At 36.6% G+C, this 19,897-nt stretch overlaps 1 protein-coding gene across 1 annotated transcript in view; it reads left to right on the top strand.

The window, feature by feature from the left end:
* ZNF713 (zinc finger protein 713) overlaps positions 1–815 on the top strand; it is a 46,726-nt gene extending 45,911 nt beyond the window's left edge. The window contains exon 6 of the mRNA XM_042971860.1: positions 722–815. Coding sequence (XP_042827794.1) covers positions 722–723 — 2 coding nt within the window. The 3' untranslated portion in view covers positions 724–815. The remainder of the gene's footprint in view (positions 1–721) is intronic.
* Positions 816–19,897: the final 19,082 nt, after the last annotated feature.

Genomic DNA, 19,897 nt, shown 5'->3' with positions numbered 1-19,897 from the left:
TAGAGATCCATTTTCAGGGTAGTTCCAAAATGAACTACATTTAACATTCATTTGCCATAAGTACGGCACTCAGATTTCAGGAAAAGAGAGAGTGAGCCAAGGTGAAATCTCAGACAGTAGAGGTATGTATTAAAAGAAGTAATGGCTAATTACAATTGATAAATGCTTTGATCAAAGTTTAATTTTGCAGTCGGGAAAAAAAATAAAAAGATGTATCCACAAAGAGTGTTAAAAGCTACAGTATAAGGCAGTATATCCAACAGGTGAATTGAGAACAATGGAATTTTCAGAAGAGATTCAGAACTTGGATAATCCTAGAAAAGAGGTGTCTGGACTGACATAATAAGAATCATAAAAATAGAAGCTTATTAAATATTCTTTAGTGTCATAAATGATTATGCTTAGGTGTACAGTAAACTAGTGATTCTGAGATGAATTTATTTTCATGTCCTTTGTTCTCTTCAAAATGTTGCAAACTAAGGAGTGAACCCTAAATATATTGATTACACCAAAATACTGGTTCTTAGAGCAGGGAAGCCAGTGGTGTAGTACTTATTCAAAGACCTGTTAGTTGTGACTTATTTCTGTCTAGGAGGGCAAGACATTACCCTTTCATGTATATTAGTTCATTTGGTCTGTCTAACCAGGTGCTAATGCCTTTCTTTTATGAAAAGAGATATTTAAGCTTAGACACAATAATAATAAATAATTTATTATTCAGGATTTCTCACTGGAAATGTCACTAGAACATGGATCATCTACTCCTGATTCAGTGGATACCAACAGTGCCTGGAGCAGTATTTTGTAACACTTTGAAAACAATTGTTAAATATATTAAAATTAATAAAGTGAAAGATTGCTGCTCAACATTAAAACCTGTGTGACTTTCTCAGAACTTCAGAGTGTTAAAGGATCATCATGTGATAGATTCTCTTATGTCCACAGGCCTTGTGGGCTTAGAGAAATATAGTCATTACTATTTGTATTTTGATTAATGTTTAGTTTATTAGTTTAAGAAACTGAAATTCTTTAAGCATCCAACATTCCCCTAATTATTCACAGATGTGAAACTAATAAATAAAAACAAGAATGTCTAAAATTAGATATCCCCACTCTTTTTAACATGGGTTTTGGGATTAAAAACATCTAAAACTCATTAAATCACAAGCCTAAAATTTCAGATTGTGGTAAATATTTTAAATACCTTAAGAAACAGGTAAGACATACCTAGAATATTAATTATACCAAAACCATTAAAATGTTAGCTTCATGGATTTGTTTTCTTATCTTTATTTGAATGGCATTCCAGTTTTTGTCCATTTGTTGCTAGGCTTAGGTTGTCCTACCAGGTATTTGTGTACCTTTCCTGGGTTCTAGTAATCTTATCTAACCCAAAATAAGAATAATAATTTCTCAGACAAATAAATTGCAATTTACAGATTAGCAACTGGCCAACCCTTAATCAGGTCATCAATAAAACCTAGTTGCATAGACCAAATAACTTTTCTTCATTTTTCTTTTATATCAAAATATTACTTATTATGTCATGGGGCATTTTAAGACTTTCTTTTTGTATAGATTGGAAATTTTTGACACTTTAACTTTCCCAAAACCATCTGGCCCATTGTTCTGTCTAGTTGATATAAGAATCTTATTGACTAGCATTATTTAAAGCTTTTCTATGCTTCATTAGTATAGTTAATAAGGCCCTCCAGCTCCTTCCTGAAGAATCCAAGTTTTGTTATCCATTTTCCTCTGTAGAACATTTGGCTACTTCATCATTTTGCAACACATTGTTGAATCCTCTTTCTACTTAGTTATTGTATATAACCATTGGAGCTGATTAACTGTTGAACCATCTTTCTGCTTGGTTGGATCATCAAGTTCTTCGTCTTCCTTGATAATGGTTCAACACACCACCCCTATGTTTGTTCTTAACCAATTAAACAGGAACAAATTATACACACACACACACACACACACACACACACACACAAATGTGTATATACAAACACACATCTGTACATAAACACATACTTAGCAAGAAAAATTTTATATTACTCTTTAAGGTCAATAATGAATCATACATATACCATATTCAATTTTTTACAGCTGTGTTTTAACATACTTGATTATATTAACTTTGCTCTTGAGTATCATTATGAACACTTAGACTCTTCTACACTCATGCAATCCCAATTAGCCATTGTTTTAAATGTTCAAATTGTGACCTTGACCAGTGGAAGCTTTATTAAGCTAGCTTCTTTAACTCTTACCACTGTATCTGTTATCCTTAAAAGTATTCTCATTTTTGGAAGTAAGATGTTCCAAGCCCATCCTGAATTCTTTCCTTGCTCCAAGAAATGGGATTAGCTTATTCCCCCACCTCCAGCCCAAAGAGTTCTAGTTTCTTTTCTTTTAGTGCAAAGTGGTAATGACCAAAATCTGGGCCCTGGAGATGTACACGACCATTAAGAGCGAGCAGAAGTCCTGCTGTTTCTACAGCTACTCCTATCAGTCACTTTTAGCAATAAAAGCTGGATAATGTCTTTTAAGACAAGGCCATGGTTTCTCACAGGCTTTTCTAATTTAGTGTATATGGATGTGCCTAATTGTTTAAAACAGGATCTTTTTTATCACTGGGATGTTCACCTCCTTTGACAAAAATCATTTAAATAACTTTATTTAAAACTGATTCCAGGGGTGCCTGGGTGGCTCAGTCAGTTGAGCATCTGAGCCTTGATTTCAGCTTAGGTCATGATCCCAGGGTTGTCAGATTGAGCGAGCCCCACTCGCTCCATTTGGAATTAGAAAAGAAAAGGTTCTCTCCAGTTTGGGTAGAAAGGGTATTTGGAAAGCCATATTTCAAGCACCCTGGAGTTATTACATGGAGCTGAGGTAAGGGGTAGATTTTGGAGAAAAGAGTGGGTTGATGAGTGCAATAGCAGTATACAGCTTGCTGAAGAAAAAAAACAGTATTGATAAAGTAACAAATGTAAAGTGCATGTTTTTGAAGAACCCTATATATGATCATGAAGGTTTAAGAAATAATTACTACTCAAAAATCGTCCCAATAAATTAACACAGTGTTCTCATTGTATGCACTAAAGACAACACACACACACTCCAAAAGCAATCTGGAGTTATACTTAGCAAGTTTGTTGTTATTACAACTCCAAAAGTATCTAGTGTGTATTGTGGCATTTGGCAAGTCAGTCATTGATGTTGCTGGAGCGGAAACAGGGTTCTTCTCACTGTGTGGGGAAAGGAAATACAAACAAGGAAGAGGGGAAGGAGAAGAAGAAATTCATTGGTGTTTAGAGGTTTGTGTTGTGTGCCTGTGTGTGCACATGGACTTGTGTATGTGTATTTGAATGTATAGATAGCTACATCTTCTGAAATATACTTGAAGCAAAAAAAGTCCAGTAGTAAGGTGCTCACCTAGCACCTGCATCTTGTTTTCTAAATACCATTCCCCACTGAAACTTCTAGGAGAATTTGCCAATCCAATAACTGAGGCAGGAAAAGTACAGGTAGACCCGAATGACACTTTTAAGCCAGAAAGTAAGGAAATTCACAAAAACTAATGAAGGCAAGTCAGAAAGATACAGGCATCAGCTTAACAAGGCTCCCACTGGCTAATGAATGAAATTCATTAAATATCCTATTCAAAATGAATGAAAACATTAAACTTAAAAATCCATTAGTGGGATGGGTGCCTGGGTGGCTCAGTCAGTTAAGCATCTGACTCACAATTTCAGTTCAGGTCATGATCTCATGGTTAGAGAGATCAAACCCCGAGTCAGACTCTGAGCTGACAGTGCAGAGCTTGCTTGGGATTCTCTCTCTCTCCCCCTCTCTTCCCCTCCTCCACTCATGTGTGCACACACTCTCTCTCTCTCAAAATAAATATTTTTTTAAATGCCTAAAATTTTGATTTTAAAAAGCAACATTCATTGAACCTTAAAATGAGCCAAAACTTTATAGAAAAAAGTTAGGACATGAAAGAAGTAGTAATCTAATGTAGGAAGAACTTGATAATTTTATTGAACTGAGAATTTATAAGTTATACCAAAACTCCATAATAACGCACTTCATGATAGTCACATTTTGAATATAACGTTATCGCCAAATTGCCTACAAGATCCCTGACACTCCTACCACTCCTTCTCTTCCTCTACATCACAATAATGTGATATTGTATCTTACACAATTATATACACACAGTTACATTTTACATAATTACAATGCTATAATTTATAGTTTATATGAAACCTATGAAGTCCAGAAATAGAAATGTTTTGGTATTTTATCAGGGCCACACATGTTGAAATTGCCAAGAGATGAGAGATGGATGGGTGGAATGCAAGGAGCTCAAATAAGACAGAAGGACAGACATGCAAGGCAGTAACAATTTGTCTCTGAGGCCCACATAGCCACGTGTAAAATGTGGTTTAAAATATTCAGTTAGACTAAAAGGTAGAGAAATTGAGCATTACCTAGAAGTGATAAACCTTAAGAACTTTATAATCCTACAAGTAAATCCAACTGAACAGCTTCCTCATTCTCTCATCTATCAAATACCAGGATGCCCAGGAGTCCACCAACTCACTGAAGGCAGACCCCTGAGAGTTACCCTAGATTTCTCTCTCCTGCCCTCAAACTCACATGCAATCATGAAGTCCTGTATTTTCTGCCTCCCTAAAATCACTGTAAATTCAAATCCTTGACCATGCTCCCAGTGGGATTCCTAAAACAGAACCACAGATACATTCCTATGGTACACAATCATTTGTTCAACAGGTGTGTGTTAATATTATTACAATTTTATTTGAGATATAGTGGCTTAAAGCAACAGAAAGCAACAGAAAGGTATTCTCTCAGAGTTTTGGAGGCTAACATACAAAATCGAGCTTTCAGCAGAGCCATGCTCCCTCTGAAGACTTTAGGGAAAAATATTTCCTTTCCTCTTGTTAGCTTTTGGTGGCTTCCAACAATCTTTGCCTTATAGCTGCATCATTTCAATCTCTTCCTCTATCTTTGCATGGCCATTTTCTCTGTGTATCTCTGTGTCTTCTTTCTTAAAAGGACGTTGGCTTTAGGGTGCACCCTAAATCCAGTATGGTATTATCTCAAGATCCTTAACTAAAATTACATCTGAAAAGACCCTATTTCAAAATAAGGTCACATTCTGAGGTTCTGGGTAGACATGAATATTGTTTAGACACTATTCCACACACTACAACTCCCTCATCACAATAACAACTCACAACCCACGACAGATAGGGCAGGAGTATTATCAAGAGGAACACAAGGAACAAACCTGTAAACAGGCCCTTTGTCTGGAAATGTTTGCCCTTAGATTAGCTTCTTTTTCTTATGATTTCTTGTAACATACAGTATCAACCAACATGTACCAAAATGTTTCCTGATAGATCTGAACCCGCCAGTATCCTTAGAAAGAAAGATATTTTATTGGGTCCATTTGTGTCACTCTTATATTCAGGGTCAGATAATTAGATGAACACATTTGTTATTAAGTCTAATATTTCAGCTAGGAGAAACATGAAGGCAAAATATTTTAATACAAAGGAGAATGAAAGTTTTCATGGAAAGATACCATACATAGAAAAGGAAATGAACAGTGGCTAAGAAAGGCAGAAGATAGATCTAACATAGATCTAATAAAATTTCAGCTTGTTGTTTGTTTGTTTGCTTGTTTTGCAGAAATTGACAAACTAATCCTAAAATTCATAACAAAATGTAAGGAGTAAGAATAGAAAAAATATTCTTGAAAACGAACAAACATAGAGGATTCACACTTCTTGACCTCAAAAATTACTACAAAGCTATCATAATCTAGACACAATGGTACTGGCATATAGATCAATAGAACACAATTGAGAGTCCATAAGTAAACCCTTACATTTATAATGGTCAATCAATTTTTAACAAGGTTGTCAAGACAATCCAATGAGTAAGGAATAGACTTTTCAACAAATGATGCCATAACAACTGGAATCCACATGCTAAAGAATAAAGTTGGGCCCCTTCCTTACACCATACATAAAAATTAATTCAAAATGGATCAGACCTAAATGTAAGAGCTGTAACTATAAAGCTTTTTAAAAAATAGTAAATAAAAAGAAAACATAGTATTAAATCTTCAAGGCCTTCCTAGATATCTGCAACACCACAGCCACAGTGACAAAAGATCATTTTTAATAGAAACAATTAGGCCTTTATGCTATTGAAGTACTTCTCCTTTTATCAACTTTAGGTCAAAGGAGGCACGACCTTGGATGTCCTGTGACTATCTCAAAGAGTGAGAGTCTCTGAGTTCCAAAACAGGTGGATCTGAGATATAGAGGACCAACAGCAATGCTGTAGGTCTAGGTATTTGAAAGGTCTCTACAAATGTTTCCAGTTGAGTCTAAATAGTGCTGTTAGTGTGTGTGACTAACCCTGAGGATTGAGGATGCACAATGAAAGTGTTGTAAAATGGGCAAACAGCACAGATTCCTTGAAGCTGCTGACCAGTGAAACAGGTTCCCCAACCACTAAAAAGTTTGAGAGGGGTTCCTGAGGTAGGGATAATCTTTTTTAATGGAAGAATCATTAGCCTGTCTACAAGAGAAAGCTTTGAGAAAATATTCAAGCCATGACTAAAACAGTTATTCATGAGAGTATTGAGGAATTTCATTAAAAAGACGTGACCACTGATTGACTTGTAAGCTGGACCAAGACACTCAGACTCCTTAGCTGCTAACCTGTCCCTGGAATATGGATTCAACTTGTCTTTCCTTGAGATAATGTTGTGGTGTTGAGAACACCTGCACAGTATACGTGACAGCTCATTTAAGGTTGTTTTATAAACATTTAAGATTTAAATGTCAAGTGTGGGGATCCACTTACCTTCCTGCCACCAAGAGAAACTTTGTATGTAAATTCTTTTTGCTTAAAAAACTGCTATCTACCAACCTGGTATGGCGTGCCTCCTTCTTTGGCCTCTCCCTGCCATCTGCATATGGAGACTGCAGTCAGGTTATACCAGGGAAGTCCCTCGGAGGGTTACAAACCAACAAAGAGGGGGAAGTCGTATGAAATCCATCTGTGTGAAGCAAGTTTCACTGGATTATACTTCGGACAGGTGGGACAAGGGAGGTAAGGCATTTTTTGTGGCCTTAGTGTTTCCCCAGCAATATTGGTTCATGAAGAGACCAATGGTTTAATGCGTGTACAATAGTAAATAGTGGGATTTTTATAATTTCTGTAGGGCCAGATTGTTATTTGGTCCAAATCATAGTTCTCAAGCCAAGAGTTATTAGATATCCAATGTTGTTTTCCCCTCTCTGGAGCCAATTGTTGGATATCTTTTGCCAATTTTCCCAAAATTATCATTTCAGGGTTTGGCTATTGGTTTCCTAGAGAACAGCATGGACGTGTGGTGGAAATATCAGTGAGATAGATTACTTTGGCTTCTGGGTAGTCTGAAATGCCCAGTAACCATAATAACAGCAAGAGCAGCCAACAAAAATATGCCATCTAGTAAATTTTGGACATAGCCATTTTTATAGTTTTATTCCCATTGGAAGTAAGGACACCTCATTGTTTCCATAATATTCCAAAGTCATGAGCTGCCCCAAAAGCATTCCAACTATCAGTAGAAATGTTTGTGTTTTTACCCTCAGCTAAGGTACAAGCTAAAGTAAGGGTATATAAATCAGCCTATTTGGTTGAAACAGCCAAAGGTAAAGGTGCTGCCTCAATGGTTTCAAAAGGAATGGCAATAGCACACCCAGCATGATATATACCATTTCATCCTTTAAATAAAAACTATTAGTAAACTATGAAGAATCTGCATTGTTTAGAGGAGTTTCCTGTAAATTATCACAGGGAGTCAAAAGGTAATCTGTGCACATTAAGCAATCATGGGGGGTTTAATCTAGATCCAAATGCAGTCCTTGTTCTGAGATCAGATGCCCTAAGTATCAAACCCAAGTTTGAGCAAACTGCAACTTTTCTTTGGAGGTTTTATGTATCTTTAAAGCCAAAAGTTTTAACAGATTGATGCTATCTTCCTGTGAAGAGGTTTGAGAAGCAAATCATCTACAGATTGTAGCAAAGTAGAGCCTGCAAAAACTATCATCTAAATCTGCTTTAAAAGCTTTGTGAAAAGTAAGAAGGACTCTCTGTGAAACCATTGGGCATTACAGTCCAGGTAGTTTTGCATGCTTCCCAAGTGAAAGCAATAAGATATTGGCTCTTCTTATCAATTAGAATACTAAAAATGCACTACATAGATCAATTATAGTAAAAAAAAAAAATAACTTTCAGTGGGAATGAGGATCAGTTGCATATGGGAGTTAGGAACAACAGAGTGCCAAGGAATAACAATGTAATTTATTGCTCCAAGGTCCTGGACAAACCTCCATCCTCAGCCATTGGTTTTCAAAATAACCTTTATATTAGCCAGAGCTACCCCTACAGGTGTTACAGGGACTTGTGCAGGGGATGAGGCCCTGAACCTTGTAATCTTCTATTACAATCTGGAGTGAACATGGTTTTCCATTACATCCTGGTCCTTTAGGAGAAAGATTCCAGTTCAGCTTGTTAATAATCACAGAGTTAAATGCTTCCCGGATGGATTCAACATCTAAAGGAAGACCAGAACTTTATTAAAAGATAATTTGGAGTTGATTATAATAGTCATGAACAGGTTCATCAAGCTTCATGTGCATGCCTGAATTTTGTTCAGAAGGCTTAGGAAAATCTACTGTAAATACTCAGTGGAGACTTCCAGTGAGTGTTCTAGCATCATGCCAAAAGTTAGAGATTTGTTTCTCTAAATCTCATTCAGGATATTCCTTTCAGGCTAGTTTCATCCAAGGTTTGGCCTGATCCTCACCAACAAGCACGTGAACTAATTGGTATAAACCTAAAACATCAGGTTTGTAACATTCAATGACTATGTTAAATTCTTCAGCAATTTAATAGGGATCCTTGGTCACTTTAGGAAACTCTTTAAATATGGCTCACAATTCAGCCTTAGTCCAGGGAACATAAGAAATATGTGGTTTACTTAGAGCCTCAGAAGACTTAACTTTAAAGAGGCAGGTTTGAATAGATTCAAGAGAGAAACAAGTGGTAGAGATTTGAAGAAAAAAAGGAAGTTCAGATGAGAGAATAGAGAAAAATGTCAGTGAGGGTGGGGCCTGAGCACAAAGTGGCTATCACATGTCTACAGGACAGGGAGAGGGCAGAAAGAGGCACCAGAAGACTTTCTGACTTCTTTCAATTGTTTCTTTGCTTTAGTTAATTTAGAAATAGTATTTTGCAAAGAGGAAAAACTTAGAATCCTGAAAACATTTGGAAGCCTCAAGGTACCATTTATAATAGGCATCCAATTCTGGTTTTTTTTCTAGATACCATAGCTTTCTAATTTAATTTTTAGTAAAAACAAGTTTACAAAGATTGAAAGTTCCCCATAATTGCTATTGAAGTTCTAAATTACTTTTGGCTAAGTCATTCCACTTAGTTATAAATGAGCATGTGGATGGGACAATAGATTTTAAACATAAAATCAGTGGAGTCCCAAGGAGTAGGGGGGGGTTACTTCCAAAGCATTTTAATGACTGGGATCCCATTTCTTAGAGGTTTTTCTCTCGAGCAAAAAGAAAAATTCTTAAACAGCACAGCCTGGAAATGGAATATACTGGTTCCAGAAGGAATCAGATAAAAGGCCAACACAGTTCCAATAGGAATAGTCCAGTACCAAACAGGAGTCAGACTGAAGGTTGGTGCAGTTTCAATAGGAATAGTCTGGTTCCAAGTAAGAGTCAGAACAAAGACCAGCATAGTTTCAACAGGAACTGAAAAAAAGTCAGACTGAAGGCCAAACAGGTATTCTCGGGGTGAAAAAGACCTTGAAACAGATCCTGAATAAAGCTTGAAAAGCTTGAACACAGTGGGGTTAATGGTGGAGGAGGACAACCCCAAGCTTGCCTCCTCCTACAAAAATTAAGTAAATATCAAATCATTCTGAACACCCACGAAATTGATCAGAAGTCTTAGAGAACAAAGCTGCACATCCACAAATAGAAAAAACAACCTGTGGAAGGCAGAGAGTTGATTTGTGGGAGAAAAAAAAGCTGCAGATGCCATGCTGGGGAGGGATCCCTGACTGCAGAGAGGTGAGCTGAGAGTGAAGAAAAACAAAAAGAGTGAAAACACACATAGGGGACTGCACAAGAAAATTGTTCCCCAAAATCATTGACAGGGAGAAAGGAGAGGGTTTCAATACCACCATTTTCTTATAAACAGTGAAGGACAGAGTCTGAAGTTTCAGAGGTCAGCACCTGGCAGTGCCCTGGCAAAAGGGTGGAGCCTCAGGAGTAGGCAGTGTGGCCTGAGCATCCCCTGGGTCACACGGGGAGGAGCAGTTCCCCTGCTTGGAGTGAATTTGGTAGAGGACATACAGCCTCTCCACTGGCAAAAGACCTGGGAGGTGCCATGGAACTACCCCATTCACCAGTATAGGAACAAAGATGCTGGCTGAGGCAGCAAACCCTGGTGGGCTGTGTTGCAATTTACCATAAACTCTGAGCCACTGCCACTAAGCAGTAGTGCAACTGTCCCTGGGACAAGCCAGCATTGACCACAGTACAGCAAGATCCTGATGCAGGTCCGAACCAGGGGATGTCTCTGAAGTGCTGGGCTTTAAACACAGCTGTGCCTGAGATAAAACCCAGGAAAGTGGTGTTGCCTGGCAGGGGGACAGCTTGGACACAGGATGAAGGCGGGAATCTGATGGAAACCAGGGACACAGGAAGGGTGATTGAGTGTATATCTATGACTGTGGGAACTTCCCCCTCTAGAGACTAGAAAGTGGGGTGAAGCTATTTTCACCCCTATCCCACCAACACTGATGGACCTCAGTGAGCTAAAGAGCGCCACCAAGTGGAGAATGGAGCCATTACATCAAGACCCGACCCCTGCACCTCCAAGCACATCTCCACTAGGAAGAGTCCTCAAGAAAATCAGAGTAGCAGGCCCCTCCCCCAAAAGATGAGCACAACCTCCTTCCACACACAAAGTCTACTGATAATAAAGTACTGCAAAGCTTCAGCTCTAGCTTGCTTTGGGTTTTTGTTTGATTGGTTGGTTGGTTGGTTTTTTTGTTTCTGTTTTGGTTTTGTTTTTATTTTTTTCTTGGATACAGAAAGAGCAAATTCTTAAATTTATTTTATTTTATTTCATTTTTTTTAATTTTTAATTTTGTATTTTTTTTCCTTCTCTCTATGTTATATCAAGCTTCTCTTAAGCAGATGAAAACACACCCAGGATCTAGCTTCCTTTATTATTATTTTTAATTTTTTAATTTTAACTATTTTATTATTTCCTCCAAAATGACAAGATGGAGGAATTCACACCAAAAAAAGAACAGGAAGAAGTGACAGCCAGAAATTTAATCAATACAGATATAAGTAAAATATCTGAACTACAATTTAAAACAATTATAAGGATTCTAGCTGGGCTTGAAAAAGCATAGAAGACTCTAGAGAAGTACTTACTGCAGAGATAAAAGAGCTTAAATCTACTCTGGCCAGAATTAAAAATGCTATAACTGACATGAAAACCTGAATGGGTGCCATAACAGTGAGGAAGGATGAAGCAGAAGAATGAATTAGTAATATAGAAGATAAAATTATGGAAAATAATGAAGCTAAAAAGAAGAGGGAAACAAAAGTAATGGATCACGAGGGTAGACTTAGGGAACTCAGTGACTTATGAAAACAGAATAACATTCATATCATAGGAGTCCCCAAAGATGAAAAGAGAGAAAAGGGGACAGAGGGTTTATTTGAGCAAATTATAGCTGAAAACTTCCCTAGTCTAGGGAAGGATGCAGACATCAGAATCAAAAAGCACAGAGAACTCCCATTAAATTAAACAAAATCTGGCCATTGCCAGGGCATATCATAGTAATATTCACAAAATACATAGACAAGGAAAGAACCCTGAAAGTAGCAAGGGAAAAAAAGTTGTTAACATAAAGGGAGACAGATCAGGTACAAGCAGATCTGTCCCCAGAAACGTGAAAGGCCAGAAAGGAATGGCAGGATATATTCAATGTACTGAATGGGGAAAATATGCAGTCAATAATACTCTATACATCAAGGTTATCATTCAGAATATAAGAGGGATGAAGAGTTTCCCAGACAAGCAAAAACTAGAGGACTTTGTGACAACTAAAGCAGACCTGCAAGAAACATTAAGGAGGACTCTGAATGTGGGGGGAGGGGAGACCAAAAGCAACAAAGACTAAAGGAACAGAGAACATCACCAGAAACACCAGAAATCACCAAGATTACAGGTAACATGCTGGCATGAAACTTATCTTTCAATAACCACCCTGAATGTATATGGACTAAATGTTCCAGTCAAAAGATATAGGGTATCAGAATGGATTAAAAAACAAGACCTATCTATATGCTGCCTACAAGAGACTCATTTCAGGCATAACACCTCTAGATTCAAAGTGAGGGGATGGAAAAACATCTATCATGCCAATGGATGCCAAAATAATGCCAGAGTAGCCACAATTACATCAGACAAATTAGGTTTTAAAATAAAGACTGCAACAAGAGATAAAGAAGGGCATTATATTGTAATTAAGGGGTCTGTTCATCAAGATCTAATAATTGTAAATATTTATGCCCCCCAACTTGAAACACACAAATATATAAATCAATTAATCACAAACATAAAGAAATTCATTGATAATAACATAATAATGGTACTGGACTTTAACATCCCACTTACAACAATGGAGAGACCATCTAAGCAGAAAATCAACAAGGAAACAATCACTTTGAAGAACACACTGGACTGGATGGACTTAACAGATATATTCAGAACATTTCATCCTAAAGCACCAGAATACACATTCTTCTCAAGTGCACATGGAACATTCTCCAGAATAGATCACATACTGGGTCACAAATAAGCCCTCAACAAGTACAAAAAGATTGAGAACATACCATGTGTATTTTCATATCACAACACTATGAAACTTAACCACAAGAAAAAAATATGGAAAGCCTGGGGCACCTGGGTGGCTCAGTCAGTTGACTGTCCGACTTTGACTTAGGTCATGATCTCACAGTTCATGAGTTCAAGCCCTGCATCAGGCTCGCTTCTGTCAGCACAGAGCACAGCCTGCCTTGGATCCACTGCCCCCCTTTCTCTCTGTCCCTCCTCCACTCATTCGTCCTCTCTCTCTCTCTTTCTGAAAAATGAATAAACATTTAAAAAATTGGAAAGCTCTCAAATACTTGGAGATTGAAGAACATCCTACTAAAGAATGAATGGGTTAACCGAGAATTTAAGGAGGAAATTAAAAAGTACATGGAAGCTAATGAAAATGAAAACACGACAGTCCAAAACCTTTGGGATGCAGCCAACAGTGGTCATAAGAGGGAAGTGGAAGAAAAGTCTCAAATACACAACCTAACCTTATACCTAAAGGAACTAGAAAAAGAACAGCGAAGAAACCCAAAACAAGCAGGAAGGGAAATAATACAGATTAGGGCAGAAATCAATGCTATTAAAATAAAAAGAAAAACAACAAACAAACAAAAAAGCAGTAGAACAGATCAACAAAACTAGGACCTGGGTCTTTGAAAGAATTAACAAAATTGATAAACCCCTAGCCAGATTTATCAAAAAGAAAAAAGAAAGGACCCAAATAAATAAAATCGTGAATGAAAGAGGAGAGATCACAACCAACACCATAGTTAAACAAATAATAATAATAATAATAGAATATTATAAGCAATTGTATGCCAATAAATTGGGCAATCTAGAAGAAATGGATAAATTGTTAGAAATTGAACTACCAAAACTGAAACAGGAAAAAATAGAAAATTTGAAGAGACTAATAACCAGTAAAGTGAATCAGTAATCAAAAATCTCCCAACAAACAAGAGTCCAGGGCTGGATGAATTTCCAAGAGAATTCTTGAAATTTAAAAAAGAATTAACACCTATTCTTTTGAAGCTGTTCCAAAAAAATAGAAATGAAGGGGAAACTTCCAAACTATTCTATGAGGCCAGAATAACCTTGATTCCAAAACCAAAGAACCCGCTAAAAAGAATTACAGACCAGCTTCCCTGATGAACATGGATACAAAAATTCTCAACAAGATACTAGCAAATCAAATCCAACAATACATTAAAAGAATTATTCACTATGAACAATGGGGAGCAGCATTATACACAATAGCCAAATTATGGAGAAGGACCAAATGTCCATTGATTAATAATGGATAAAAAAGAAGTTATATATATATATATATATATATATATATATATATATATATACACACACACACACACACACACACACACACATATATTTGGATAAAGAAGAAGTCATGTATATATATGTTATATATGTTGTGTGTATATATATATAATGGAATATTAGTCAACCATCAAAAAGAATGAAATCTTGCCATTTGCAATGATGTGGATGGAGCTAGAGTGCATTATGCTAAGTGAAGTAAGAGAGAGAAAGACAAATGCCATTTGATTTACTTCATATGTGGAATTTAAAAAAACAAAATAGATGAACATAGGGGAAGGGAAAAAGAGAGAGGGAGGGAAATCATAAGAAACTCTTAATGATAGAGAACAAACTGAGGGTTGATGGAAGGTAAGTGAGTGGGGGATGAGCTAAATGAGTGATGGATATCAAAGAGGGCAGTTGTGATGAGAACTGGGTATTATATGTAAGTGATGAATCACTAAATTCTACTCCTAAAACCAATATTACCCTGCATGTTAACTAACTAGAATTTAAATAAAAACTTGAAACAACAAAAAAAGCATGCACCATGATCAGTTGGAATTTATTCCTCAGTTGCAAGGGTGGTTCAATATTCGCAAATCATTCCCCATGATACATCACATCAATAAGAGAAAGGATAGCAGCCATACGATCCTTTCAATAGATATAGAAAAAGCATTTCACAAAGTACAACATCCATTCATGATAAAAACCCTCAATGAAGTATTTTTAGAAGGAACATAATTCAAAATAATAAATGCCATATGTAAAACACCCACATCTAACATCATATTCAAAGGTGAAAAACGGATAGCTTTTCTTCTAAGATCAGGTACAAGATGAGGATGTCCATTCACACCACTTTTATTCAACATAGTAGTGGAAGTCCTAGCCACAGCACTCACAATAAAAAGAAATAAAAGGCATCCAAATTAGTAGGGAAGAAGTAAAACTTTCACTATTTGCAGATGACATTATATTATATATAGAAAACACTACTGACACCATCATAAAAACTACTAGAACTGATAAATGAATTCACTAAGGTCACAGGACACAAAATCAATATACAGAAATCTGTTGCATTTCTATACACTAATAATTAAGTAACAGAAGGAGAAATTAAGAAAACAAACCCATTTACAATTGCACCAAAAAGTATAAAATACCTAGGAATAAAATTAACCAAGGAGGTGAAACATCTGCATTCCCAAACTACAAAACACTGATGAAAAAAATTGAAGAGCACACAAACAAATGGAAATATATTCCATGTTCATGGTAGAAGAACCAATATTGTTAGTGTCCATACTACCCAAAGCAATTAACAGATTCAATGTGATCCCTACCAAATACCAACAGCATTTTTCACAGAACTAGAACAAGTAATCCTAATATTCATATGCACCCACAAAAGGCCCAAATAGTCAAAGCATTCTTGAGAAAGAAGAACAAAACATGAGGTATCAGAATCCCAGATTTCAAGATATTCTACCAGTCTATAATAATCAAAACAGTATAGTACTGGCACAAAAATAGATACATAGATCAATGGAACACAATAGAGAGCCCAGAAATAAGCACACACTCATACGGTCAATTAATCTGTGACTAAGGAGGCAAGAATACACAATGGGAGAAAGACAGTCTCTTCAAAAAATGGTGTTAGAAAAAATGGACAGCTACATTCAAAAGAATGAAACTAGACCAGTTTCTTACACCATACACACAAATAAACTCAAAATGAATTAAGGAACTAAATGTGAGACCTGTAACCATAAAGCTCCTAAGAGGAAACACAGGCAGTAACTTCTTTGCCATGAACCTTAGCAACATTTTTCTTGATATGTCTCCTCAGTCAAGGGAAACAAAAGCAAAAATAAATTAATGAGAGTACACCAAAATAAAAAGCTTTTGCACAGCAAAGGAAACCATCAACAAAACAAAAGGGCAGCCTATTGAATGGGAGATGTTTGCAAATGATTTATCTGATAACTCCACATTAAAAAAAATAATGCAATTATAAATGGACAAAGGAACTGAATAGACATTTTTCCAAAGAAGACATACAGATGATCAACAGACATACAAAAATATGCTCAACATCACTCATCATCAGAGAAATGCAAATCAAAAAAGATATCACCTTACACCTGTCAGAATGGCTTGTATCAAAAAGATTCAAGACAAATGTTGGTGAAGTGGAGAAAAAGGAACCCTCTTACATTGTTTTGGGGAATTTAAATTGATTCAGCTACTATGGAGAACAGAATGGGATTTCCTCTGAAAGTTAAATATAGAAATACTATATGATCCAGTAATTCCATTACCAGATATTTACCCAAAGAAAACAGAAACACTAATTCAAAGAGATATATGCACCCATATGTTTGCTGCGGTATTATTTACAACAGCCAAGCTATGGAAGTGTCCATGAATAGATGAATGGATAATAAGGATGTGATACACACACACACACACACACACACACACATACACACACACACACACACACACACACACACACACACAGGATTATTACTCAGCCATAAAAAAGAATGTGACCTTGCCATTTGCAAGAACACAGACAGACCTAGAGGATATTATGTTAAGTGAAATAAGTCAGACAAAGACAATTACCATATGATTTCAGTTACATGTGGAATCTGGAAAAACAAAACAAAGGAACAAAAACAAAAAAAGTAGAAACAGACCCATAAATACAGAAAGCAAACTGGTGGTTGGCAGGGGGCAGCAGGGTGAGGGGAAAGGCCAAAAGGGGTGAAGGGGCACACAGGTACAGACTTCCAGTTTTGAAATGAATAAGTCATAGGGATGAAATGTACAGCATAGGGAATATAGTCAATAATATTCTAATAGCCTTGTATGGTGACAGATGGCAGCTACAATTGTGGTGAGCATAGCATAAGCTATAGAGTTGTCAAATAACTATGTTTTATATCTGAAACTAATGTACATTCTGTGTCAACTATATTTAAATAACTCTATATATTATATATGTGTATATATATATATTATATATATTATGTATGTGTGTATATATATATGTGCAAATATAAAATACGTACACACAAAAAGGTGGGCTTTCCCATATTCATTCATAATTGTCACTATTTAGAATATATTTACATATAGGATACATTACTATTTCTGTTTAAAGGTAGGTTTCCAAAGCCAGATTTTCACCTCCATACCCTTGAAGACACCCCATCTTTCTTTTTCTTTTAATATAATTTGTTAAATTGTCTAACATACAGTATGTAAACTGTGCTTTTGGGATTTGGGGTAGATTTCCATAGTTCATCAGTTACATACAACACCCAGTGCTCATCCCAACAAGTGACCCCCTCAATGCGCATCACCCATTTCCCCCTCTCCCCCACCTTCCCCGTCCACCCTCAGTTTGTTCTCCATATTTAAGAGTCTCTCTTATGGTGTGCTTCCCTCCCTCTCTTTGTAACTATTTTTTCCCCTTCCCTTCCCCCAAGATCTTCTGTTAATTTCCTCAAGATCCAAATATGAGTGAAAACATATGATGTCTTACTTTCTCTGACTTATTTCACTCAGCATAATACCTGCGGTTCCATCCATGTTGCTGCAAATGGTATGATTTCATTCCTTCTCATTGTCGAGTAGTATTCCATTGTGTATATAAACCATATCTTCTTTATCCATTCATCAGTTGATGGACATTTAGGCTCTTTCCATAATTTGGCTATTGTTGAAAGTACTGCTATAAACATCGGGGTACATGTGCCCCTATGAATCAGCATCCTGTATCAATTGGGTAAATTCCTAGTAGTGTTATTGCTGGGTCATAGGATAGATCTATTTTTAATTTTTTGAGGAACCTCCACACTGTTTTCCAGAGCAGCTGCACCAGTTTGCCTTCCAACCAACTGTGCAAAAGGGTCTCCATTTCTCCACATCCTCGCCAGCATCTGTAGTTTCCTAAGTTGTTCATTTTAGCAACTTTGACTGGTGTGAGGTGGTATCTCAGTGTGGTTTTGATTTGTATTTCCCAGATGAGGAGTGACGTTGAGCATCTTTTCATGTGTGTGTTGGCCATCTGGATGTTTTCTTTAGAAAAGTGTCTATTCATGTCTTCTGCCCATTTCATCACTGGATTATTTGTTTTTCAGGTGTTGAGTTTGATAAGTTCTTTATAGATTTTGGATACTAACCCCTTATCCGATATGTCATTTGCAAATATCTTTTCCCATTCCATTGGTTGCTTTTAGTTTTATTGATTGTTTCCTTTGCAGTGCAGAAGCTTTTTGTCTTCATGAGGTCCCAATTGTTCATTTTTGCTTTTAATTGCCTTGCTTTTGGAGATGTGTCGAGCAAGAAATTGCTGTGGCTGAGGTCGAGAGGTTGTTGCCTACTTTCTCCTCTAGGGTTTTGATAATTTCCTGTCTCACATTTTGAACTTTCATTCATTTTGAGTTTATTTTTGTGGATGGTGTAAGAAAGTGGTCTGGTTTCAGTCTTCTGCATGTTGCTATCCAGTTCTCCCAGGACCATTTGCTAAATAGACTGTCTTTTTCCCACTGGGTACTCTTTTCTGCTTTGTCAAAGATTAATTGGCCATATATTTGTGGGTCCAATTCTGGGGTCTCTATTCTATTCCATTGGTCTATGTGTCTGTTTTTATGCCAATACCATACTGTCTTGATGATTACAGCTTTGTTGTAGAGGCTAAAGTCTGGGATTGTGATGCCTCCCACTTTGGTTTTCTTCTTCAATATTACTTTGGGTATTTGGGGTCTTTTGTGGTTCCATATAAGTTTTAGGATTGTTTGTTCTAGCTTTGGGAAGAATGCCAGTGAAATTTTGATTGGGAATGCATTGAATGGGTAGATAGCTTTGGGTAGTATTGGCATTTTAACAATATTTATTATTCAAATCCATGAGCATGGAATGTTTTTCCATTTCTTTGTGTCTTCTTCAAGTTCCTTCATAAGTTTTCTATAGTTTTCAGCCTATTGATCTTTTACAGCTTCGGTTAGGTTTATTCCTAGGTATTTTATGGTTTTTGGTGCAATTGTAAATGGGATCGATTCCTTGATATCTCTTTCTGTTGCTTCATTATTGGTATATAGAAATGCAAACGATTTCTGTACATTGATTTTGTACCCTGTGACTTTGCTGAATTCATGTGTCAGTTCTAGCAGTCTTTCAGTGGAGTCTTTCAGGTTTTCCATGTGGAGTATTATGTCGACTGCGAAAAGTGAAAGTTTGACTTCTTTGCCAATTTGGATGCCCTTTATTTCATTTTGTTGTCTGATTGCTGATATGAGAACTTCCAACAGTATATTAAACAACAGTGGTGAGAGTGGACATCCCTGTCGTGTTCCTGATCTCAGGGGGAAAGCTCTCAGTTTTTCCCCATTGAGGATGTTATTAGCTATGAGCTATTCATAAATGGCTTTTATGATTTAAGGATGTTCCTTCTATCCTGATTTTCTTGAGAATTTTTATTAAGAAACGATGTTGTATTTTGTCAAATGCTTTTTCTCCATCT

This window comes from Panthera tigris, chromosome E3 (genome assembly GCF_018350195.1).
Source record: "Panthera tigris isolate Pti1 chromosome E3, P.tigris_Pti1_mat1.1, whole genome shotgun sequence".
Taxonomy (NCBI): Eukaryota; Metazoa; Chordata; class Mammalia; order Carnivora; family Felidae; genus Panthera; species Panthera tigris.
This window is presented reverse-complemented; position numbering and strand designations above follow the sequence as displayed.